The following is a 26,552-nucleotide window of genomic DNA, read 5'->3' as shown; positions in this document are numbered from 1 at the left end:
GTAAATGAGATACTTTAAAAAGAAATAGTATATATATATGTATATATAGACATATATCTATAATTATAACTATTACATGTTATTTATATATTCATTTTAAATATTATACATAAGTTATATAAAGTAATATATAAATTATTCTATATATATTTTGAATTTGATATAAATGAAACCATATAATATACAAAAAAAATTTCATGTCAGATTTTGTTCAAAGTAATGTCTGTAAGATTCACCCATATGTGTGGCATGCCATATTTTTATGAATACATATTTTTATGAACACATATTTTTATGAATAAACCACAATTTATGCATTCTCCTATTAATGGATATTTGGATTGTTCTCAACTCAAGGATGTTATGAAAAGAGTGGCCATGAACATTTTATTTGGTGGACATTTTGAGGTGATTTTGTTTTTTTCTCATGCCAAAAAACATCTACTTATTTAGTATTTGGCCATCTTACTAAATTCTAATAGCTTTTCAGTTCATTTTTCTTGGAACACATTTTTATTAGATAGAACTTTTTACCTCAAGTAACAGAAAACCTAATCCAAATTGGATTAAGGCCCAAAGGGTATATGTAGTCCCCTGTAACTTCAGACTTCAATGTGAACTTCAGTGATCCAGAGGGCAGTGCATCATCAAGGCCCATCTCAATTTCTCTAGGTTTCTCTTGGCTCTGCCCTTTTTCATATGCTACCTTTGTCTTCATCTTGACTCCTTATTGTGACAACAATCTCTACAGAAGTTTTGGAACTCAAGTCCTCACCACACCAGCCAGAGTAAGAGCATGTTCTTTGAAGAACACCCATAAGGAGCAAGGAGGCTTCTTTTCCCTGGTCAATATTACCTGGTATCTCATTGGTCCAAATTTTGAGCCAATCAAATTTTATGATCAAAAAGATAGTGGGTCCTGGGGCACCTGGGTGGCTCAGTGGGTTAAAGCCTCTGCCTTCAGCTCAGGTCATGATCCCAGGGTCCTGGGATCGAGCCCCACATCGGGCTCTCTGCTCAGCAGGAAGCCTGCTTCCTCCTCTCTCTCTGCCTGCCTCTCTGCCTGCTTGTGATCTCTGTCTGTCAAATAAATAAATAAAATCTTAAAAAAAAAAAAAGATAGTGGGTCCTGATTGGCTTAACCTAATTAGGGACCATTCCTATCATGAAGGGAGGCACTATCCCCCCCAAACCACATGGCTGCTACACAAAAGTGGCAGTGGTGAGTTCCCAAAAGGAATATCTGGGGACTTTTGATCTAAATGGATGCTAAGGAAGCAACCACAAAATGTTTAATATGGTATTTAGAATGGTATTGCCTATAATGATTATTCAGTGTCTCATTCTGACAGTTAAATTTTTAAAGTTGTCTCCTGTCTCAAAATATTGGCTGTGCATAGGGTCTTTTACATTTATGTGAAATGATGAAAATGGTTTTGAACTTTTTGAGAAACTTTGGAAAAAATGTTTATAGAAATTGAGGGGCAGAGGGAAGGACTAAGAAGCAAATGCTTCTTAACATTTGCTGTGTGATATCATGCCTGAGATCTGATGGCTAAGGATCTAGCCCCAAAGGAATCAACCCAAGAGATGGTTGATAGTTGAGATGGACTTGGCAGTATGGGAAAGCATATCAGTTTTCTATCATTTTACAACAAATTTCCAAAAATGTGATGGCTTAAAACAACACAAATATATTGTCTTGCAGTTTTTTCAGGTCAGAAGTCCAGGTACAGGGTAGCTGTGTTCTCTGCTTGGGGTCTCACTGGTCTGAAGTCAAGGCATTGACCAGGCTGCCTTCTGGTCTGGCCCTCAGGGTCCTCTTCCAAGCCTGCTGAGGTTGTTGTTGTTCAGTTACTTATGGTTGTAGGACTGAAGTCCCCATCTTCTTGAGTGAGCTGGCTGTCAGCTGTGGTCACTGTCAGCATCTAGAGTCTGCCTTCTAGCTGCATGGTCTTCTTGTAACAAGTCAGCTTATTTCTTCAAGGCCAGTAGGAGAATCTCTCTCCAGTCTGTTATGATGGAGTTGTTGTTTTTTTTTTTTTAAGATTTTTATTTATTTTTTGAGAGAGAGAGAGAGTGAAAGAGAGCACAAGTGAGGGATAGAGAGAGAAGCAGGCTCCCCACCAAGCATGGAGCCTGATGTGGAACTCGATCCCAGGACCCTGGGGTCATGACCTGAGCTGAAGGCAGATGCTTAACTGACTGAGCCACCCAAGCGCCCCTCACCCAGTGAACTTCTATTCATCTATCACTCCCTACTTACCCCACCCCCCAGACAAGGAGGTCAGGAGCATGACTGAGCAGCATTGTTCTTGAGAAGCCCTTTTGTTGCTCTTGATGGGCTGGGTAGGGAGGACCTGCAGGCTGACTAATACAGGCCAGGCTCCATTCCACACCTGCTTTGAACATCCCTGGAAGAATATCAGGCAGCACTCAGAAGCAGTGTGAAAATAAACATTTATTATTGAATGAATGGTTTGAGTGCTTATCTTCTATTAACTCATTTAAACCTCACAACAACCCAATGAGGTATTGATGGTTATTGCCCCACTTTATAGATGAGAAAACAAAGACACAGAAGGCTTAGTAGTGGAGTTAGTGTTGAAACCCAGCACAGAGCTGCAAATTTTGGGTTCTAGATGATGGGGAGGAAGAGAAGTGTTAGATGGGCTGGTCCCTGAGCCCCCTTAACCAACATATGTAAGTGCCACACTGGAATTCTCAGTAGTAGCAGTACTTTCCCACATCCTTTCCTTTTCGGGTTACATTTAGTCAATGGCACGCCTCATAGACTTAAAGAACATTCTTTATAGCAGAATTTTTTGCTTGAGTCAGTCCACTTGACTGCTGTCTCCAGGAAAACGTGGTGGGAATTTTCAGTGAAGATTCAGTTAATTAAAGCTCCAATGAGAAGTAAGGATGATCATAGTTAGAAGACAGCTTCCTTTTAGCTGGATGACCTTGGACAAATGACTTAGTATCTCTGAGCTTCAGTTTCCTTGTCAGAAGAATGGAAATGGTAGTGGTATATAGATAAAGGCATATGAAATGCTTGATCTAGTTCTAGCACATAATAAATAATTCCAAAAATATTACCCATTATCATCTCACTTAACACTCAAAACAACCTTGTTAAATAGGGTTGATGATTATGATTATTGCCCATATTTTACAGGTGAGACCTTGAGTCTCAGATAGCTTCTGTGTTCCCCCTGACACTGTGGCACTGGCCACGGTTATTGATTATCTGTCAGATTCTTTTCTCTTCCACTTTGCCTACACAGTGGGATGGAATTCCATAAATGTCTTGGCAGGTTGACAGCATATCTTGATAAGATATTAACCGCCTCTGCAAAATATGCAGACTTTAGAAAAACAAGACGATACAGGAGATTCCAAGACCTTTATGTTTTCCTCTGTACAAGTCCCTAAATCAAATTGGAATTAGGTGTATGTATAAAGATGGACTACAAGATGTCCATCATAACTTGTTTACGTAACCCAAACTGTATAAAAAACCTAAATGTTCAACAACAGAGGCTCATCGGGTTCATTGTAGCATATGCGTACAGCGAGATATTATGGTACATCAAAAAGCAAAATACAATTGTGTATTTGTCTCTATAAAAATATGTTAGTATATTGTTGTATGTTTAAAGTAGGTTATAATTCATGAAGTATGAATCTGTTGCATGAAGAGGAAATATATGTTTATATAAATAGCACATATATATCTAATAGATGCATATATATGCATATAAAAACGTCTGGGAAGGTGTGAACCGAATTGTCTCCTATGGTTGTCTCTATTGGAATAGGAAGTATGGGTAATTCAAATTTTCTGCTTTCTTATGTGTTTGAGAAGGAGATTCTTTACTTTCTGATCTTTATGGAAGGTATAACAATTCTAGCTACTGAGAAAAAGAAAAGAAAAAAGAAGCGTTTCAAGTCTCCATTTGTGCTAACACTGGTTGAACATTTCAGGTGATTGTGAAGACAAGAACAGAGTATCAGCCTGAACAGAAGAACAAAGGGAAGTTCCGGGTGCCGAAAATCGCCGAATTTACGGTCAGTTTCTTTACACAAATTGTAAAGGTAAGGCTGGCTCCAGCCAGCTCAAGACTCCTCGTGCTAGTAGAGCAGGTGCTACTGGAGAGTGGGAAATTACATAAGACTGTTTCTGGAGGATTTCTTGAGGTCACACTATCTGGCTCACTGAGTCTAATCAAACAACAAAACCTTGCCTCATGAGGACTACTTATGTTCTCTTCTGCTTTGGAATGCTCGGATAATTTGAAAATTGATAAATGTGTCTCCTTCCTTCTTTTCCCCCTGTCCCCATCTCTCTACATTTCCATCACAATCTCCTGGAAATATGATGGAAATCTATTTTTAAAAACCCTCAAATTTTAGTCAGTGGATGTTTATAACAAAATAAAAGAAGACAAAGGGCAAAAAAAAGCTGACTTCTTGGTGGGAAAAACCCAAATGGTTGACCTTTTGTTTCTTGGTGGAGGGGTTATTAGGAAGATGATAAATATATATCATTGTGATAAGTCACATGAAGGAGTCATGAAGCATTCTCTGCAAGGACGAGGAGAGAAACTTCAGGGGAGTACCCTGGAGAAGGTAGCTTAGATAGCTGAGAAGAGCACAGCTTGTGCAAAGGCCCTGAAGCTGGTCCCAACTCTGAATAGGTATAAGTGCAGTGAGGTTAGGCTCTTAGAAGGGGGTAGGGAGTAGCAGATAGGAGACAGGAGAAGTGGGAAGAAAGCAGACAATTCTAGACTGTGTAGACTATATGGGGGAATTTGAGCTTCATGCTAGAAGCATAAAGGAAGCCACCGAAGGACTTGAAGAAGAGAAGAGACATGATTTAATTGGGTTTTAAATAAAGCATGCTGGCTTTTATGTGGTCCATGGGCTGTAGATGGCAAGCAGGAATTTGGGGAGCTATTAGGCTATTGCAGTTATCCCAAGAGAAAGAGATGGTGGCTGAAACAAGAATGTTGAGCAGACAGAGAGACACGGGAAGACCTAAAAGATATTTAAGAGGCAAAATCGGCCATGATTTTACTAGATCAAGTGGTTCCTTAGGTCGATATTGGAGCAGTCTGACTGGGTATGAGCCCTATTTCCACCTTATACCAGCCAAGTGGCCACTGCAAGGCCACAAACCTCGTGTATCAGATGGAGGTAATAGTAGAGTCACTGTGAGGGTCAAGTGCAGAAGACATGCAGGGCACTGTGATCTGTACATGGTAAGTACAAACGAACAGTAACTCTTCAGTGTCAGCTGTGACTGGAGGCTTTGAAAGTGAAAACAGCCCTTGGTCGGAGTATGTACATGGATAAACATGTTGCTCTCTTCCTGTCCCTCCCTGTCTCCCTGCTAAATCTGGGTTAAGCAGTTGGCTGTGTGAGCCTGAGAGGGAGTGTGGCCCCTCTCTATGCATCCCTCGGAGTGTAGGAGTTCCCTGGATGCTGACGCCTGCTTTGAGGGCAGGGGCTGCCCTTATTTTTGTACTTCAGTGTCTGGCTCACAGAATCGGTCCCGTGAATATGGACCCGGCCTGAACTGCACACCTGCAAGAATGAGCTCAGAGCTTCAGCGGGCGGCCTGGGGCACCTTGGTGCATAAAGTATATGCACTGGGCCAGAGAGTAAGCTGACCTGTGCTCCTGGCAACCGAGACCATTAGAAATACGTCCAGATTCACGGATAGGAATGTTCACTGCAGTGTTGTTTTTTTTTTTAAGATTTTATTTATTTATTTGACAGAGAGATCACAAGTAGGCAGAGAGGCAGGCAGAGAGAGGGGGAGAAGCAGGATCCCCGCTGAGCAGAGAGCCCGATGCAGGGCTCAATCCCAGGACCCTGGGATCATGATCTGAGCCGAAGGCAGAGGCTTAACCCACTGAGCCACCCAGGTGTCCCTGCAGTGTTATTTATAAAATCAAAGTATTGGAAATAATGCTACAACTTCCTCATGATTTTGTAAATAAGACCACAGCCATATGATGGACTATTTTCGCAGTTTCTCAAGGTTTCCTTTCTCTCAGAAAGTATTTCATTTACTCTGAATTATGGGCTTCTGTGATATTTTCATCTTCTTTTTACTTTCCTGTGCTTTCCAAATTTGATATGAGCGTGCATGATTTTGATAATCAGAAAAAAGGTAGAATTATTTTTAAAAATTTATGTATTTTTTTTTACCAAATAGCATGTTTCAAGCTTCTGATGGAATTATTCCTTATTTATCAGTTGCTTTGCAATGATGATTATGAAGACGCACAATAATTTGGGCAAGTACTTCACAGGGAAAGTTGAGTGAAGAAAGCAGGGATTCAAATTGTGTGTTTTCCAGGATTGGAACTATGCAAAAAACTACAAGTAAACAGAGGAAAAAGGGCATGGCAGAAATGTGTCAACATATGCCATCTGGGGATGCTGGGTGGCTCAGTCTGTTAAGTGTCTGCCTTCGGCTCAGGTCCTGGGATGAGTCCCCCATCAGGCTCCTTGCTCAACTGGGAATCTGCTTCTCCTTCTGCCTGTTGCTCCCCCTGCTTGTGCTTTCTCTCTCTCTCTCTTTCTGACAAATAAATAAATAAAATCTTAAAAACAAAACAAAACCAAAAACATATGTGACTGCATTACAGCAGTGGTGTTGGATGATTTTTTTCTCTTCTTTGACCACTTTTGGTGATGTTGCTGTTTAATTATATAAATATTTATATTTATATGATTATAAATATATTTATCATATGTAAATATATTTAATAAATATATTTATATTTCTATGATATAAATCATATAAATATTTAATCATATTTAATCATATTTAATGCCCACAAGCCCTTGTGGGCATTTAAAGAGGCTGATATAATCCTCCATTTCTCAAAGGGGAACCATGGCTCAGAGCAGTGATGTGATCTGCTCCTCTAGCCAGCAAGTAGCCGGCCAGCACTCAGAAAGGAGCCTTTCTGTTCAGCCGCGCACCTGCGATTATTGGTCACTCCCCATTCAAACAGAACAGAAGTGAGTCAATTAAGAGAAAAGGAGGGGTGCCTTCAGGGCCTGGGGCTGCAGAAGCCCCCCATGCAGCTTGACTCGATTGGTCAAGAAGGAAGGGTGTTGGGTTTGGGGGCAGCAGTCCCTTGTCAGAACTGGCTGTCAGGGCTGGGCAGAAGGCCCTGCCACTCAGAACAAAATGGGAGGAATAGAGCAAATCCGTTTGTTTATGTAAAGTTGTAAGCATTCATTAGCCCTTTTTTTGCTTTCTTAAAGAGAGCTGTCTCTGGGTTATGTGGAGGATCTATCTGCTGGGGTGAGCGTGGCTCTGTGGCTCGAGGCTTTGGGGGAGAATGTGAAGGTGTGAGGTGTTGGCTGCAACAAGGCTTGGGGGGCCCAGGTGGGCTGTTTAAGACAGAATTTATAGGACTTGCTCCTGGTGGGGAAAAGGGGGGCAGTTAGAATACTCCTTGTATTCTAACTTGGCTTGGCTGGCCGGGTGGGGGCATGCTGTCCACCGAAGTAGGAACTGGGGGCCTAGGTTGGGGACATGTATTGAGTGCGAGGTACCTGGGGCATATGGGCCATGGATGGTGGCCAGGTCACCCTTGTATGTAAATGGCTGGGACTCAGGATGAATCTCTGTGCTGGAGACCCTGGGGCTAGAAGTCAAAGAATTCCCAGTTAGCATTAGAAAGTGTGGTGCTGGGAAATAGTGGCTGGGCTGCCTCCCCAGGACATTGCTCATGGCGGAGGGAACCTTGGGGAGGGCGAAGAAGTATCCGTCCCCCATTCCAAGACCCTTGCAGGGGTGGAAAAGCTTATTACCTCACATTTCAGAGCTGACCTGGACAGAACAGCTCCAAGCCTGAGAGAGAGAATGAGAGGAGAGAACGGTGGGGCGGGGGGAGATGAATTGAGAAAGACTGGCTAAAAGGATTGCCTGGACTTTTTGTCTTTTCTAAAACCAAGAAGGCTCTTGTGAAAAGTCACAGACTTGAGAAAGTGTCCACCAGGCTACTTAAGAAGACAGGAGCATGAAGAGAGGAACTCCTCCTTCTTTCTTAGTCTTGGGAGCTGAATGTTCCTCTAAAGCTGGTTTTGCCAAGGAAGGCGCTGTGCAGGGTGCTGGTCTGTGCAGGACACTGGTCTGCACGGGGTGCTGGTGCATTATAAGGCAATTTTTCACTGTTTTTCTGTCTGCTGTGATCTACTCATTTCTTTGTCTTCCTGTTCTGCTCTTGACCTGTGACTGCTGCCTTATGTATGTTATCTCACTGAATGATCCCAGCACATGGGGCTGGTGGGCTCATCGTCCCACTTGTAGGTGAGGGAAATAGGCTCAGAGAGGCTGGTCCTTCCCCCAAGTTCCACACCAGGAGGCTGTGTGGCTGGTCTGGGCTCCCAGGCCCTACGCAGGAAGTCAGGAGTCTGGAAAGGCTGCTTGTAGTGGAATGGGGACGGGGCTACCAGTGAGTAGCTCTCTGGAGATGGTGCCCAGCCAGCTTTCCTGCTAGTTGCTCCTTTCCTCCTTCTCTTCTGTCTGGCCAGGGGATGGGGCCTTGGCTCTCTGTCTCGGGCCTCGGCTCCACTAGCGTCCCCTCCCATGCCAACATGGGAAAAGACTTGGGGCAGTGCAAGAACCAGCCTTGCCAGGCTCTGTTGCCTCATCTGACAGCTGGCAGACTCCAGGCCCCTCTCCCTCCTGAAAGGCTCCAATTACTGTACCTTCTCTGTCCACCCATCCTCTCATCGCCCAGCCTCATCCTGGATCCCTCTGCCTCCTTTGTCAGACTCCAGTCCATTCTTCTCACCACCGCAGAGGAGGACTCTTTCTAAAGCGCATATCCTGTAAGGGCTTTGCCACCTTTAAAACCCTTCCACAGCCCCCCCTCCCCCTGCTCACCTGCCTCTCCCACAAGTACTCTGACTGCCCAAAGCACTTCCTTATGACACTGTCCACGGTCTAACTCCCTGTTTTTGTTCATGCTGTCCCTTCCTGCTGGAATGCCTTTCCTGTCTTCACCACTGCGCATATTCCCTACTCACCCCTCAACACCCAACCCAAATGGCCCCTGTCCTGTGCGGTCTTGCCGGCTGGCCCCATGGTCTCTCCCTCCTCCTTGGTTTCCTGCACCTGTTGTATGAGCCTCCATTCTAGCACCGGCTACACAGTATTGGCATCATCAAACTACCGACTGACTTGGGACTGGGATGGTGTCTTCGTCGTCTTTGCACCCCAAGAGCCTAGCCAGTGCCTGACCACCTTAGGAACCATAAGATGACTTTAATAACTGAACGAGCAGGTGAGTGAGTAAACAAAAAAATCCCCCGGCTGACCGAGAAACTCTGCATTTAAATAACACTGGAGCTCTGGCTGCCTCCTTGTCAATATCTTTATTTAAAATCGGGGCCTTATCTCTGTTCCTAAGCTTCTTGACGATGACACATTCTCATAAATGTCTTCTTCTTGATGCCACATTCTGAGGGAGGTGAGACCGCGTTTATAGGTTTGCCATTTGCTTCTGCCAACATTTCATCAAAACCCCAGGGGCTGCTTTCCTTGGGTGGGATTCTAATCTTTGTTGACAGCAGCAAATGGAGATAAGACATTTTACTTAATATCTGTTGTCTTGGTTTTTATTGCTCTCCTATTTTAATTTTTTATTCTGAGGAACATTCTAGGTGAGTTATTAAAAATGTTGCCTGCTGGGTTAAGAGCAGAGTCATTATCTGGCATGGAAGGAAAGAATTTGCATCTGAGTACTTGGTGGAGAAAGGCCCTACTCGTATTTGATGTGTATTATTGCATTTCTGGCTAGGGTTTTATTGAAAATCAGAATAAAGATGCTGGCCTATGTTTTTGTCTGGGTGCTTTCTCCAGGCCTGATAGAGGTACTGTTAGAGTAACTTCCAGAAATATATATATTGTTATCAATTGATCATTGAAAAGCAAATGTGGCTTTTTTTTTTTTTTTAAACAAAAACCCCCATGGTGCTGTCTCAGAAGGAATGTGCTCAGGGTTTCAGCGAAGGCCTGGGTGGCTGGGTGGCTCAAGGACCACTCCACAGCCCAGTAACTGAAGCTGCTTTTAATTGCTAACTTTTCATACTTGTTGATTCAGACTCTGGTGAGTAAACGCTGCAATAAAGCAAGTGACTTGTTAATATGTTGGATGTATAAGAAGGTTGCTAGAGTTTAGTAAATATTCTTCTTTCCTATGGGACTTCTCAGTGGAAGCTGGAGCTGGCTTACACCCTCTCCTGGGGGCCAGTTATGAAAAGTCTACAAGCCAGTAGTTAAGCCGTTGCAAGCTTGTAACCAAACATAGTGGGAGTATTTACACCATGGAAGTGGGCAAACGTAGACAAATTTTCACTCTCCGCCCCCAAGGCGATAGGAGAGGCAATATGGAAGAAGGGGGAATACATTGGTTGGGGATCTGTGTGAACTAAAGCAGGTGTAAAATGGGATAGTGTTGTCTACATTATAAGTCTGGTATGAGGACTGAAATAACAGAAACTAACACTGTCCTGTGAGAGCTCAGTAAATGTGAGCTGCTTCTTGTACAGTAGTTGCATTTACACAGTAGTTGCATCTTACACAGTAGTTGCATTTCTGGGGAGTTGGTCACCTGACCGGATGGAATGCATCTACCTAGGTTGGGCATCAGTGGGAAGCTTCCCTCATTCCATTTCCGTGAGCCCTCCGTCTCAACTGACATTGCCATGGCACACCTATCCCTCCTCACTCACCCTTTCCACTGTGCTAGCTTTTGACCTTCCATCTCCATCCTACCCCTTCCACCCACTGTGAACAACATCAGATTGGATCATTGATCTTGCCTCCCTACTTCCTACAGGCAACAGCATGAGGTCCTTACTATGGCATTGCAGGCTTGTCAAAAGCTGTCCTGGTTGCTAGTTCCAGTTCTTGTGCCCCTGACCTCCTGCACCCTCAGAACTTCAGCCTTCTCTTACTTCTGTAAAGCCACTACACCTTTTCCCATCTTCTGGTCTTTGCCCGCACAGTCTTCCCTCTTCTCTATTCCATGTTCTCTGATGACCCAGCTCAAATATCACTCACAGAAACCAGTCCTCAATTCCCCAAGTCATTTCTCATCTGAGAGTCTCAAGATCCCAGCATTACCCATGGTCCCTGTACCTGTCTCTGTTGGCAGAGTTCTCTGGCTACCTGGTTGGGTTGTTGACGGTAACACTGAAAGCAGGGCTTCATAATGTTTTCTTGAATCCCATGTGGGGGTAGTAAGAGGAAGATGTTTGCAGAAAGTAAAGCAGTATTTACAATTATTTGTAATTAATAACTTTCATCTTATTGAACATCTATATGTATCAGGTAGTTTGCTAGTCATTTTCCATCTCATCTTTAACTCACGAAGGAGGCATCAATTTTGGTAAACAGAGGAGAAAACTGGGGATCAGAGAGGTTAGTTAAGGTACCTCAGATCACACAGCCAACAAAGGGCAAAATCAGGCTTTTCTGACCCAGAGTGTGTGGGTGACTATGGATGTTTTTGAGTGTATGTGTGAGTGTGTGTATGTGCTCTTTTGTCTATACCCATCTTCCAAACTGGGAAACCCTGCACATTTTGGGAATTGGCTAAATTACACTAAACTGAAAAGTGGTTGTTAGAATTCTAAATTTTGCTGCCTCTCCTTGCTATTTGCCAAGAATTAGGCTAATTTTGCTTTGGCTCTTTCCTTCTTTCTTTTCTTTGAATACACTATTTGGCCAAGCCCTGAAATGCATTGATCCAAAAAAGAAAAAAAAAAGGAGAAGCAAAATTTCCCAAGGGAGAAATGCCATTTTCCTCACTGATTGCCATGTGGCTGGCCTCGTGGTCCCATCACACAGTGGGAGGGTTGATCTCCTGACTTTCTCGCTCTCTGGGCCTCCGCTGCTGCAATGCGTGATTATATTAAATGTGACTTAAAAAAAAAAATTTATGATGTTTAAGCTCCTGTAACTGTCAGAGGCAGACAGGTCCTAACAAAGTGACTGTATGTGCAGCTTGTGTGTCACCACCATGTTCTATAATTATAAGAAAACTAGTTGCCATAGCAACTGCCATAGAGGCCTAGCTTCCTCCTGGAGATGCTGACAAGCTCCTCAGCTCCGTGATCCGAGAAATTGGGAGGGGATTTGGTTCTCTGAGAACATTCAACTCTCACTTGGATGTTAATCGTGAGCTGACTCTGATTCTCCACAACTTGAACTCAGTTGTGTTACACAATCTGACAGATGCGGGTTCGAATTTGATTCTAGAACTTACTGGCTGTTGGACCTTGGGTAAGTCACCTCACCTCCATGAGCCTCAGTTTCCTCTTTTGCAAAATGGGGATGCTAATGCCCACCTCGGAGGATTGTTGTAATGGTTATGTTTGTGGTGTACCTGTTGGGGTCCCCTGATATAAATTGGATATATTCCCCTTAACTGCTTCACTGTGAACAAATGAAAAATTTAAAAATGATGAATTAGAAAGGGTGGTTGTTTTAATAATAGTGGAATTATAGTAACAATAATAATTTTGGTAACATTTATGGTTAGAAAACCAAATTCATAAATAAAACATTCTAGGATGAATCATGTATATGAGGGATAGAAAGAAAGAGGGATGGAAAGAGAGAATAGAGAGAGGAAAGATAAATGAATATACACCTAGGTGAAATTGACTTGAATGAAGATTCTGCCAGTTTTCTTTTTTAAACTACATTTCCTTGAAGCTAAGAAAATGATCTCTAGTCTCCCCCAAATCTCCAACTTATGTTAGGAAATCTAGCTTCTATCTCAGTCTCTGGACCTCAGTTTTCCCATCTGTAAAATGAAGCAGTCGGGTAGGATTGTCCACAAGGGCTCTTCTGTCTTTGATCTTCTTACTGTGGTTCTCAACCAGGGATGATTTTGCAATGAGGGGACATTTGGCAATGTATGGAGACATTCATAGTCATCACAGCTGTGGCGTGTATGTGCATACTACTGGCATTTAGTAGTTAGAGGGCAGAGATGCTGCCAAACATCCTGTAATGTCCTGGATGACTTCTACAATGAAAAATTATCCTGCCCCAAACGTTGTGGGTGCCAAGGCTGAGAAACACTGGTCTAGGATTTACCACCATGTTTACTGGTCTAGAAACCAGAGTCATGCCCCTGTCACCTCACTGAGATGTGTCAGATTTGTTGAGTATTCAGTTTCTTATCCTAGCCATCTCCTAGGGATTTGAGGCCCTAGAAAAATTAGTTAAGGTAGAGACCAAAGACTTCGCAAGATCCCAGGGGCTTAATAAAAAATGATGGCCTTGGGAGGTGGGGAAAATGTGGTCCTGTGAATTTTCTTTTTCCTGGATACTGCATAACTCTAAACAGAACAAATATGATTGTTTCATGGGCAAACAAGGTGCAATTTTGGACCCATAATTAGCTTTATTATTATGTCTCTATAGAGAATAAAAATAAGTCTTTGTATATATTTCAACTGCACCCTCATTTCTAGCTTCAGCCTTTGATTTTGACATTTCAGGTCACAGCTAGTGTGTGTCTCTTCTCAGTCAATGTGATCCCTCCTTACTTGTGCTTAAAATCATTTTGAGGGTTCCCCTGGCCTTCAGGGTGAAATCTGAACCCCTTTGTTCATTGTACCTGGTCCTCAGAAACTGTCTTTTGCTCATCTCTTCGTTCCTGCAACCGAACTCCTGCCAACCCACATTACTCATGGAATCCTGGGCACACTCTGCTCTATCTCCTCCACTCTTCAGTTTAGCTGTTTCTTGTACCCTGAATACTTTTCTCTCCCCTGTGGTCTAGTGCACACCTGTTCATCTCATTGGTCTGGCTCAAACATCACCTCCTGGATGAAGCCAGTTCTGGTAGCCCGTCCTCTCTTCCCAGTTGTCAGTTGTGGAACTGACCGTTTGCTCTGGGATCTTCCTCACTGGACAGAGTTTGTCAACTTGACCTCCTTCATGCAGGTACTCCCTTACTTGGGATTTTCCATGGCCCTGTGAAAGCCTGGGCTCTTGGAGACAGACGACACCCCTGGCTGAGTTCTACATCACCTAGAGCTATTAATCATGGGGCCTTGAAAACCATGGGTGGTCAGTAAGTTTTCTTTTTAAACAAGAGTAACACATTTACATGTGCAAAATTCCCACAGTGTAGAAAGGCATAAACTGAAGAATGTCTCCTTTTCTCTCCCTTCGTAATCCTTCTCACCTCAAAACCCATCATCGATGTCTATGTTGTCCAAATTAGAAGCCTCTAGCCAGATGTGGCTATACTCATTTAAATTTATTAAAATGAAATAAAATTCAAAATTTAATTCCTCAGTCACACAAGCTGCATTTTGAGTGCTCAACAGCCACGGGAGTCCAGTGGCTATCATATTGGATAGCTCAGATTTAGAGCATGTTTCCATCATTGCAGAAAGCTCCATTGGATGGCCCAGGAGAGTTTATGTTCGCTTCTAGAGACATTTTCTACATGTCAGTGTATATAGAATTATATACACATGTATACATTTGATATCCTTTTTGTTTTCTCAAATGGGACCATTTTATATATATTCTTCTGTACCTTGCTTTTTTCTCTTAGTAATATAGCTTAGAGATCCTTCTACATCAGTACATTGAGATCCTTTTATGTTCTCATTAATGACTGTACAATGAGGGTTTTCATAATCTTCCTCAATCAGTCTCTTATTGTTGTTCTAGCTTTCAGTCTTTTGTCATTAAAAACCCTGCTGCAGTGAACTTCCTTGTGTGTGTATCTGCACACACACACACACACACACACACACGTGCACACACACACACTCACCCATCTTTCATATATTTTACAAGTATATTTGTAGGCTATGAGAATTTTCATCTTATAAGCTTTGCCAGAGAGCCTGTGAATCTTCAATTTTAATAGATTGGGCCAAATTATCTACCAAAATTTTTCCGACCAATCTATACTTCCTCCATCATGGTACAAGTGTGTTCTTCCCCACATTGCTAGTTTTAGCAGTCTTTAAAAGCTTTACCAATCGGATATAGAGAAAATGGCACCTCTTCTTTGTTTAAGTTTGTATGTCTTTCATTATCAGTGAGATGGAGCCCCTTTCTGTGTAGCAGTTGACTGTTCGACGTTTGCTTCCTTCCTGGAAAACACCCTATTTGGTTGGACCACTTGCTTTTCCTTCCTACAGATTTGTGTGGCCTCTTCCCAAAACTAAGAACTTACTCATTCTCATTTATTTGGTACTTTCTTAGTTGTCTTTTGCCTTTTGGTTCTGTTTATGGTGTAACTTCTTTTTTAAGCCTGCGGGATTTCCTACATTTGCTTTAACTTAGATTAATCACCAACTCCAGAAGGCATAAATGAAAATATTGATACAGTTAACTCTATAAAAATCAAAGCCTTCTCCCACCCTAAACTCATGTTTTCGTCTAGTACTTTTATGATTTTATTTTCTATATTAAAATTTTGGTCCATTCGAAATTTGCACTGTAAGAATGCAAATTACTGTGAGTAAGGTAGGAATCCAACTTTCTTTGTAAATGGCAGTTTGCCATTTTTTCCACATTCATTAGTTAATCCTTCCACTCTCTGACTTGACACACCCCCATTTTTAAATAGTGCATTCCCATTTGTATTTGAGTTTACTTCTGGGTTCTCTTTTCTTCCTTTGACCTGACAGTTATTTGATGTAAAAAATTGAGGAAATACCAAATTGTCATAATTACATGGTTTTGTTATTTGTTATTATTTATTTATTATTTTTAAGTAGGCTCCACATCCAGCATGGAGCTCCATGTGGGGCTTGAAATCACAACCCTGAGATCAAGAGTCAGATGCTTAACCAACTGAGCCACCCAGGCCCCTCTTAATTACAGACTTTTATAATACATCTTATAATCTGTGTAAATTGTTCTTTCCTTAATCCTTAGACTTTTCAGAAACCCCTTACCCATTCTAGGATGTGTGCTTTTCCAGATAAATATATTTTTTATGTTCTAAAAACTTATGCTACTTTTTCATTTGGGTTATAAGAATTTATAGATTAATTTGAGGAGAAGCTACATCTTTAAAATACTGAGTCTATGTAGACACAAATTTAACTTTGCATCTGCTGAAGTCTTTTTTAGAGGTTCTAGTTGAACTTTAAAATCATCTTTATAGTTCTTATTACATTTATTCCAAAATATATACCTATTTTTTGTTGATATTATAAGAGGGACCTTTTCTTCCATTATATTTTCTAACTGGTCATTATTTACACTTAACAAAAATGGTTTTGAATTTTATACCTTTACTTGTCACCAGGTAGTTACTAACATATCTTATTGTTTTTAATAATTTTTTGAAAAAATAATCCTTTGGGTTCTATACATATATAATCCTTTGGGTTCTGTACAGATGATATTGGCATGTCATCTGCCAATAATGGTGATGTTGTTCCCCTTTCTGATATTTAGTTCTCTTGTGTTACTTCTTTGAAGATTGTTTTTAGGCTCCTAATGTCATTTTCTTGTCTAATTGCATGGCTCAATACTTTCAAGTCCGCTATTTCTAACATTTGGCCATTTACACTTTTAAAAAATTTATTTTAGAGAGATGGAGGAGGCACAGAGAGAAAGGGAGAAAGAGTCTTAAGCAGACTCCCCACTGAGTGCAGAGCCTGACATGGGGCTCAGTCTCACAACTCTGAGATCATGACCTGAGCTGAAACCAAGAGTCAGACACTTAACCAACTGTGCCACCCACGTGTGCCTTTGTCACTTACATTTTGATGGATTTTTATTTTCTTCCCCAAATGTCTTTTCTGCATGTATAGAGAGGGTCATATGGTTTGTCTTCTTTGACCTGGCATTATGAAAAATTATATGAGTAGATTTTTAACTACAAAGCCATTCGTACATGTCCATGTTTGGTCATGGTGTACTACTGGATTCTATTTGATAATATACTCTTTGGAAATTTTGCTTTAGTCATGTTGTGAGTTTGTGTTGAATAATTTTGTGCATGTGCTGTCTTTGTCAGTGTGGTACTGTTATGCTGCCTTTGTAAAGAAAATGTATATGCCTTTTTCTTTCTCGATGCTCTAGAAAATTTCAAGGAATAGAGAAATACCGTTTCTTTCAGTTTTTTTTTTTTTCTAAGAATGAACACATAAAGTCATCTGGCTTAGTGTTATTGGGAGAGTGTGGGTAGTTATCAGTATATATGTGAAGAACTAATAAGCAAATTTCATTTGTACCCAGCTTCCTCTCTAAAGCTTTGAAAGCTTATCTTTTGAAATGCGCTCATTGTCATTCTCTTGATTGTAATCCCCTTCAGCAATATTTCTCTAAGTGGCCCCATTCAGCCAATAAATATTTACAGAATAGACACCATGACCCAGGCCTTGGGGTAGGTGGTGTGGGTGATTCATGGAGGTACCAGACTTGGCACACGATCTAATGTTCCCAGCATCCAACTGAAACCTCCATTCCTGTGCATTTATTTGATTTTAAAGCAACATCATTTATCATTGAATATTAATAGAGCTCAGGGCTCTGTATTTACAGTTTCCCCTTTAGGCATACAAGAATTATTTTTGGCTGTAGAGTGCAACAGCTCACTCCATCACACGGCAAATTGTCTCTCCTCTTCTTGGGCTGGAGCGTGCTGTCTTCTGTCTCTGACTCAGGTCTTCCGAGCAGGGCCATGCTGATTGTTCGCAGGTAGAGCTCCTGGTGTTACCTCTCTTTACTTCTCTGAGTGAAGTTTTTTTTTTTTTTTCAAACCTGTAAAATGGAAATACCAATCTTGTTTGGTGATACGTAGATGGGAAAACATTTGTAAAGTGTCAAAATACAATGGGCACCCAGTAAACCTGAGTTTATCTCCTTATTTTGGTATTTCCTCAAATACCCAGCTCAGTACTAGGCTATGAAGAAAGCACTCATGGAATATGTGTTCAGGTCTAGATTATTTTGAGAGTCCTTGACTGGTCTTCCTACCTCCCAATTTTACTACCTCCAATTCAATTTCCATCCAAACTGCCAGAGTAATATTTAGTGCTCAAATGGAACCACATCAGTGAACACTGGATAGTAAACATAGGTTAGCTCTCTGGTTCTCCCAGTAAACTCTAGTCTGACACTGTGCTCCTTCCTGAGCTTGCCTCTGTTTACCTTTCGAGCTTCCTCATTCACCATCACGTACCATCCACACCCCCATATCTTTGCACCGGCTGTTCTCTCTGCCCGCATCACCCTTCCCCGCATCCTTCCAGGCTGGCTCAGGAACCCTCTTGCCTGGTGTGGTCTTCATCACAGCCTATCTTCTAAGGGGCTCTCCCGAGGGTGGAGACCATGTGTCTGTCATCCCTACGTCCCATGTGCGTGGCCCTGGGTCTGCTGTGGACTAGGTGTTCTGTCAGTATCTGTTGTCAGGTGCGTGATTAGTCTTTGGGTTACATGGTAAAATATGAATGAGGTTTTCTCCGTTTCAGTTCTCGGAGGAGCCCTGGGGAAATAGTTCTTTAAAACATGAAAATGAGGCCAGGAAAATCAATTGCATTTCTCGGATGCAGGAGATGACGGAAACGCGTGACTTTCGTGAGCCTCCCAGGGCACAGCACTATAATGGGGAGTCGGAGGCACCTTTCATTTAACGTAGATTTCAAGCAGGGCCCAGGCTGGAACTCACCAAACCATTCAGCCACCCACTGCTCATGAAATTCAGATGCAGGCTTGCTTGAAAAGCCCCGAGATGCCTTGCACAGCTCCCTTCTTCTTTTTAAGTAATAATGAGCTGGCTGGGCAGCCTTGCCAATGATTTTTCAGTTAAACGCCTACGCTCCAAGATACCTCCTTCAATAAGTGGATGGGGCAGAAAGGTCAGTGAAGAGACAGGAGGGTGAATATTGACGGAGTGTCTTCTGGGTTCCAGGCACTGGGCTTGCTGTCTTTATTATATCCTGGACCTTCCTAACTGCCCTGTGATGGGGACATTACTGTAATCACTCCCTTTGTACAGAGGACAAAACAGAGGGTGAGAGAGAGGTGACTTGTCCAAGGCCACACAAGTCAGATAGGAGCCGTTCGCGTATCTTCTGAGCAGTCAGTTTTCTTTTCTTTCTCCCTTCCTTCTTTCCCTCCTTCCTTCCTTCCCCTTCCTCCCTCCCTCACTTCCTTCCTTCCCTCCGTCCCTCCCTCCTTCCTCCCTTTCTTCCTATCTATAAACTGGACTCTGAATGTTCTAACAGATCCAGTTCCTTTCTTTTGTCAGGCTCTAGTAAACACTGAGCCCATTTTTGCGCCCTGCTCTGAGTACGGGCACTGTTACAACACCTGCTTCCAATTTATGCCCATCTTTGTTCCTTCCACTTACTTCATTACTATTTTCCTTATCTGTGAAATGCGGATAATCATCATAATCCCTAGCACAGAGGACTGTTGTGAAGACTCACTGGAGAAACCAGATAATGTCCTCAGGGCAGAACTTGGCACATCGTGAACGCTCAGTGAATAATAGTGATTACTAAATCATGTAGCTCAGAAGTTGCCCTAAATCATTTCTGGAAAAAGATGGGGAGGGTGTAATAAAAATTAGACGAATGAAACTAGTTAGGTGCCTTTATTTACTCGGCACAGATTTTATTGAACACCTACTGCAGTGAAGCCCTGGCCCGATACAAGGGCTGCCAAGATGAATCCTTGAGGCTGGGGACCCTCGAGGAACCGACAGCGCGGGGCAAATGTCCAACTGGTTTGCTTAGCCATGAAACCTGTCTCTGTGAACATCCCACATTCTGTATCTTCTGCCCTGCTTGATTTCCATGTCTAGGAAGCCTCCCTGACCTGAACCTCACTCCCAACACTTTGGTTTTCTGCAGTCCGGCAAAGAACTGCATCGAGGAAATGACACTGGCCCTCCACTCTGGGTCATGATGCCCGACTCCTCCAACCAGGACTGCTGGGAGGGGTCGGGCTGGGGTCGCCGTTGGATAAGCACACAAACAGGGGCCCAGATTGCAATCTCCTGAGCGAACTCAGCAGAGGGAGGATAATTTCTTTAGGCTCCAAGCCCTTGCTTTAGTGTTCTGCAGAGAGGACTTTCTGCGGCCCTGCAGGCTGGCTGTGTGCTCAACCTTGTGTGTCTGCTGGGTGATTTGCTTGCCTTTGTAGAGTCAGAGCAATTTTTAAGGGACATGCGTTTCCATTATTTGGAGTCAGGGAGAGTGGGCGAAATGCAAGGGTCTGATTCCTGCCCCGAGAACACCATGCAAAAGTTAATTAAGGCTCTGACTCACCAGACCATTTTGATGAAATTAAGAGGTTCAGCTAAGCGTCGGCTATTTCAGTGACAGGAAGTCAAGCAGTTGGCTCTGTAGGCGACTGCTTAAGGAATGTATTTCAGTAATAATGACAGTAATGATATCTAACATTGCTGGGCGCTTTACATCCAGTGTCTTTGGGAGTCCTTCCAATGTGTCTGGTAGGTAGTGTTATGAATTCCCTTTTTTGCAGATAGGAGATGGAGGCTCAGAGAGGTGGCGCTACTTGCTTAAGGTCACACAGCCAGAAAATGGTGGAGCAGAGGCTAGATCCCAGGCCAGTCTGGTGTCAGAGCCTGGCTCCTTCTCCTGCCTCCCACTTCTTCCTTTTTAAACCCCTGCATCCCAGTCTCTGCAAAGCCAAAACTGAATTGCTATGCCCCTTGCACCCTGATCCTTTGGAAGCCTTTTGTTTTCTTCATAATAAATTAAAATTGTGTTCACGGCAGCAGTAGATCAACATCGTGTCCTATCCACCCAAATCCCACTTGCCTGTGTGTTGGGACAGATTTGTAGCTGCAATCACTCCTTGTGGAAACAGCAAGGCTTGTGTGACATCTTAATTTACTGAGCTTCCCCGGGTGCCCAAGAGCCCTGGCAAGATTTGCGAGGGTCTCCTTGTCTGGACCATACTTACAAAATGCAGGTGAGTGACAAGGTTACAGGAAAAGCTCCAGGGCTCCCCTTGCTCAGCAGCCCAAGCAGGAAGAAGGCCCAGGTGTGCTGAGCAAATGTTAGAAGGCCTTGACCTAGCCTTGCTGTGGGATGCTGGGAAGTCCCTTAGCTTGACCTCAATAAGACAAGGACAGTAACGACTTCATCGAATAGTTGTTGTGCGGACTCGATCAAGCAACGGGTGCAAAACCCTATGCCTGGCTCACAGCAGATGCTTGATAAATGTTAGGTCCTTCTTCTCCACACCTCCAAATCCCCTCCCTTCCCTGGGGTAGAAGGTGCTGGGCCTCTCGGGAGAGGTTTTGTGGACACATGCCCCGGACCCCTTGAATCCCCCACCTGTCCTGTGCAGTAATCAGTCATTACCTCCCTCATAGGACTGATTGGGAGCAAGTCCTGATTTCAACCTTTGCTGCTATCTGACCCTGAACCAGTGACTTTTTGGAACCTTATTTCCTGTAAAATAAGATTTAAAAGACCAATTTTATAAGGGCACATTTAAAATGCATAATTAAAGAAAACATAGTTTTGTGTCTGCTGCCCCCAATTTGAACACTGGGAAACTTCACTTAAAGTTCAGGACCTCTGTCTTTTCTTGAGAAAGCAGAAAATCAGCTGTGATAGGCCCTCCTTCCTGTCCTTGATGCCACTTTCCTGGGGCCGAGCAGCTGCTGTCCCTGGTGGGGCGTGTTCCCTCCAGTGCCCTTGCCCTCTTCCCTCATTTACGTTGCTTGTCTGTTCTGTGCTCACACCTAGTGGGAGACTAGGAGACGTTGACTCCCTCCCTCTTGATACATCGTTTAGATCAAGTTGCGTTTGTTTATGTCTCTCTTCTACTTTTGTCTTTATCAGCTTAGAAAGACACAACCTTGTGAAGTAAGGCCTCAGCCTCTCCATCCTAGAAAAACATCACTGTCTTAACATCCTCTGGTCCAAAACAAACAATGGTTTGAACTTCTGAAATGCAAAATACTTTGGGAGGCCAGAGATTTGCCTCCCATATAAGCTGGGCCGCCAGACCCTCATTTCTTCTTTCTGATGATTATGCCAATAGCAAATTACATTGAGAAATAAGTTATTGCTTTGGAATGTTCCAGTTTAAATTGTGCTTTTTCTTCTTCAAGCCTTCCACAGATATTAATGAATTCCTGGCTTGAGATGGGTTGACACTTGGGCACACTCCTCCTTCTGTGGGGGAATTTCCCTTCCTGGGTTCTGAAAGAGAGTCTCGAATCATTGTTCATATAAAGTTTGAGGCCACAGATGTTTCCTTTTTCTTTCAAAAGGCAATTTACTGAGCAGGATTCATTTGGGGCCCTAGAGAATAGGCTTCTTTAATGGGTTTTTGGGGGCTTCCACAGAGAGCTGATCTAACAATGTAATAATGCCATCTTTTTGGTTTAGGGATGGAGAGAACCTTTGGCTTCCACGCTACTAGCGGCCACTCCAGAGGAAGTAGTGTGAGTGGAAGGTACACAAAGCCTTTGGGGTCAACCTGGGTTCAAATTCTGCTTCTTAATTCATTATTTGAGTTTACCTAGGCAAGCGACTTACCTTCTTTGGGTCTTATGTTCCTCATTTATAAAACAGGAAAACTGAGAAGACCTACCATATAGGGTTGGTTTTAAAAAGCTATCAAGAAGAAATAAAGTCAAAACAGCCAACTGTATTTAAATAAATACTCTTACTGCCCATCTTAAACCTTTCCAATGAAATCATCTTGGATATGGAAGCACGGCCCTGAAGCACAGCCAACTCCCTCTCCAGGAACTGACTCCAGTGAAGGAATTAAACAGAGCATGGGAGTGAACAAAACACACGCTTACTCTCCAGACCTCTCCTGCCCCTTCAGGGTCAGTGTTTCTACTCCAGAGGTAATATGACAGAAATTGTCCTGCCCTCCACTGAACGTGCACTGCTCCAGAGCAAAGCTGGACTGGTGATCTGTATGATTGCATGGTACCTTTCAGTGCTCCTGGGAGCTAGGGAATCACTCCCATCTTTAGGCAGAGAACCTGAGGCTTAGAGATGTCATAGAACTTGCCCAAAGCCATGCAGAAAGCAGGGGGAGGAGCTGGAAGTGGAGAGGCATGTCTGTTTTGAGTCTGCATGGGTCTCCGGCCGGCCCCTACCACTAGTGATGGGGGCATTAGTGATGGCTGTCTTCAGTCTTGTCTGGATAGTTCATAAAACCCAAACAATTTTTTTTTTCCTTCTGATTAGGCCAAACAGACCCATGAAGACATCAGGGGTGTTTGTTTTGGTCATTCTGGTAATCTCTCATTCACAGGTATGTCCTTGAGTTCAAGGAATCTAAAATGGGAGAATGAATCCATTAATATTCAATGAATGCAGTTTGTTTGGCATGGAAAAAAAAAATCATTCAAAGCATGGAGCTGTGGGACAGTCAGAGGAAATCAGATTTTAAATCTGGAGACATCTTTATTCTGAGCCCAGGCATTGGGCTCAGTATTTCCGCACAGTGATCTCATTTTATCCTCACCCTTGTGCTTTGAAGTAGTTATTATGATCCCAATTTCCAGATGAGAAAGCTGAGGCCTAGGAAATCTAAATGGGACCACCACTGCATTTCTCCTTCTTTATCAGGACGGAACAGACTGATGGTAAAGTGTTCCTCCTGAGGCCACACTAAAACCTCCTTGGCTGACTTGGGAATATTTGGGTCTCGAGGATGGACTCAGCTCCTAGGTGTGACCTAAATGTGAAACTGAAGAGCATCCTGACTGGGCCATGTGACTGTGGAGTCAGCTTACGTACCCACATGTGTACTTCGCCAAGAGCTGGGAAGACAGTATTTCGGTGCCAGAATCCTTCCACTCTTTCCTTCTGAGGCTCCCTGCCAAGGACGTCTGTATGGAAGGAGGCAAAGTACCCCTGGAGAGACCCGACATCCTGAAAGACAGCTTCTTCTGTGAGCAAAGTGGGCATGAGGCTCTAGGTGGGAGGTCTCAGACAGTCTCTGGCTTCTCATCTTGGCCTGTGCACCCTCACCCCAAGGAGGGAGCTTGTACTGCCTTTTGAGAAAAGGGCTGTCCAAAGCACAGTCGCCACCACCAGAGGGAGGAACATGAGAGCTGGAAGATAGGAGAGAGTGTGTTTGTTCCCAAATCCCAAGGTCAAATCCTAAGGTCAGGCTCACCCAGTGATGACCTGGGTCAAGAGGCCACAAGGAGAGGAGGTATAGACTTGAAAAGAGATGGCACAGGCTCCTCCTGGTCAGGAAGAAGAAGACCTTTACCCCGTCCTGATCCACGAGGCAAGAAGTAAAGAAGCGATATTCAGGGGGACTGAGCTGGAGAGGCAGGAGCCTGGAACCCGGTGCCTGTCTTTAAGGCCTGGGGTCCATGGTAAAGCATGGGCATTCCTGCCAAGCTCTGAGAAATGAGGTCCACGATGCTTCTCCTTTAGGGGAACCAGAAAGGGGGACAGGACAGTGAGGGGAGCCATACTGGAGGTCCCTGAGACCACCCCCAGGTTGGTGATTCACAAGCAGGACTCCCAGGACCCAGTATAGAGCTGTACTCAGCACTATGCTTTATTACAGTGAAAAGGAGACAAGGCACAGTCAGCAAAGGAGAAAGGACCCAGTCAGGCACAGGCTTCTAGTCTCCTCTGCTCATGGAGTCACGCTGGACGCCGCTCCCCCAGCAACAAGTTGTAACATGCAGGGAATGGTGTCTACCAGGCAACTCCCAGGGTTCTTACTGGAAGCTGGTCACGTAGGCACCCCCTCCCCTGCATGTACCCACATTCCAGACTCCCAGAAGGAAGTCAGGTGGTCAGCATCACCCGTGCTCTCTGTGTAGGTTAGGCACAGTGAGCCACTCTTACTAGTTCTGGAATGAGCCAGTTCCCAGGCACCAGCCAAGTGCCTGCCTTGCAAGTAGACCTTCCAGAGGTAGAGGTCTCAGACTTGGGGCTTTGACTCTTTTTTGGGCGTCTCTTTCCCAAGATTCCTCCAGGTGGGGAGGGCGCACATGTCTGTGTGTCTGTGAGTCCGTGTGAGGCGGGAGGGGAGAGGAGGTAGAAGATGCAGGTAGAGATTCCTTCCTCCTCACGGACAAAGGCAGCAAATTGAGGAGAGGAGCTGAAATGACGTCTCCCCAAACACAGCTGCTTTCTGTCCCAGGACCCTCTGCTGTGGGGCCACTGTGGCATTGACAGGCCTGGTTTCTCACCCTTGCAAGGTTTATAGGAAGACGTGGGGTGGCTTATCTGGCTCTGAATCCCCACCGGCATTCCTAGGGGTGCCATGCATTGGAACATGGAGGGTGAGTTCTAATTTTCCAAACTGAATTTGCTGACCCGATTCTCTCTCTCTCTTTTTTAAATCAACTCTTGTGCCAAGAAAGGGGATTGAGGAATGAAAGTAGCTTAATGGAACTGGTATTTGGGCTGCAGGGCCAGCGTCTCCATGGAGATGGGGCTGCGGGCTGAGTCTAGACAAGGGTTGGCTGGGACGCTGGGAGACGGCTGTGTGCCTCTGACTGTGGCTGTGAGGTGCATGGAGGGCCCCCTGGCTGGAAGAGACCTGCGCTGCTCTGCTCGGGCCGGCTCCAGGTGTAGCTGAAGCAAATGGGGGTGAGTCCTTCACAGCTCCCTCCTGTGTTCTCTGTGGCAGGACCAGGACAAGATCTGGGCAGGTCACAGAGGCATGGCCCCTGCCCTCGGAAAGCTCCTGGTCTAGTGGGGTAGGCTGATGGGGCAAGAAGTCGTGACAACACAGAGCGCTAAGTGACCATGGCTAGAACCCAGCACCTGGAGGCTTCAGAGCAGCCTCACTCCTGAGGGAAAGGTCTAGGAAGGCTTCCTATGTGTCCAGGAGGAAGGCAGTGGAAAGGCATGTCAGTAGCGGGAAGCCTAAAATTTTCAGGAGCTAATGACAGAGAAAGGGACAGTGTGTGTGTGTGTGTGTGTGTGTCTTTGTATATCTGTGTGTGTCAGTGCATAGGTTTCCGTGTGTGTCTGTGTGTGTGTGTCTACATGTGTCAGTATGTTGGTCCATGTGAGTGTGTGTGTGAGTATGTGTGTGTGTGTGTGAGTGAGTGAGGGTTCCTGGGGCAAGGTCAGCAGAGGGTTCCTGGGACAGGTCAGCAGAGGCCAGATGATGAAGATAGTACGGTGTTGAGGAAAGACAATGTGTTTTGGATCCAAACAGATCTGGCTTCTAGGTCTTGCTCCACTACTGATGGGCTGGAAAACTCTGGCAACTTACACAGTACCTACCTGCAGTCCTCAGGTTCATCGTCTAGAAAGCAGGAATAGCAACCATACCCACTTTCTGGGATACTGGATAGGACTGAGTCAGCTAATATTTGTCAAGTGCTGAGTCAATCAAGGATGTGAGCTCCTTGCTCTCTTCTCTTGGAGGCCAGGCAAAGAGTTTTGGTCTTTGCCTTGATCTAACTATAGTTTGTTGGTCTTATGTGGAAATGCTGGTTTCTGGGTGTCAGGGAAGTCTGAGGGACCCAGAATCTCTGGGTGTAAGGTCTGGGCCCCTGCATCAGCTCAGTGTC

General features: G+C 44.0%; 1 protein-coding gene across 1 annotated transcript in view; it reads left to right on the top strand.

Annotated features, from left to right (window-relative positions):
• NSG2 (neuronal vesicle trafficking associated 2) overlaps positions 1–26,552 on the top strand; it is a gene marked incomplete at both ends in the record, with an annotated part of 49,689 nt that overhangs the window by 11,257 nt on the left and 11,880 nt on the right. The window contains one exon of the mRNA XM_080804796.1: positions 3,988–4,071. Coding sequence (XP_080660922.1) covers positions 3,988–4,071 — 84 coding nt within the window. The remainder of the gene's footprint in view (positions 1–3,987; positions 4,072–26,552) is intronic.

This window comes from Martes martes (genome assembly GCF_963455335.1).
Source record: "Martes martes genome assembly, chromosome: 5".
NCBI classification, from domain to species: Eukaryota; Metazoa; Chordata; class Mammalia; order Carnivora; family Mustelidae; genus Martes; species Martes martes.
This window is presented reverse-complemented; position numbering and strand designations above follow the sequence as displayed.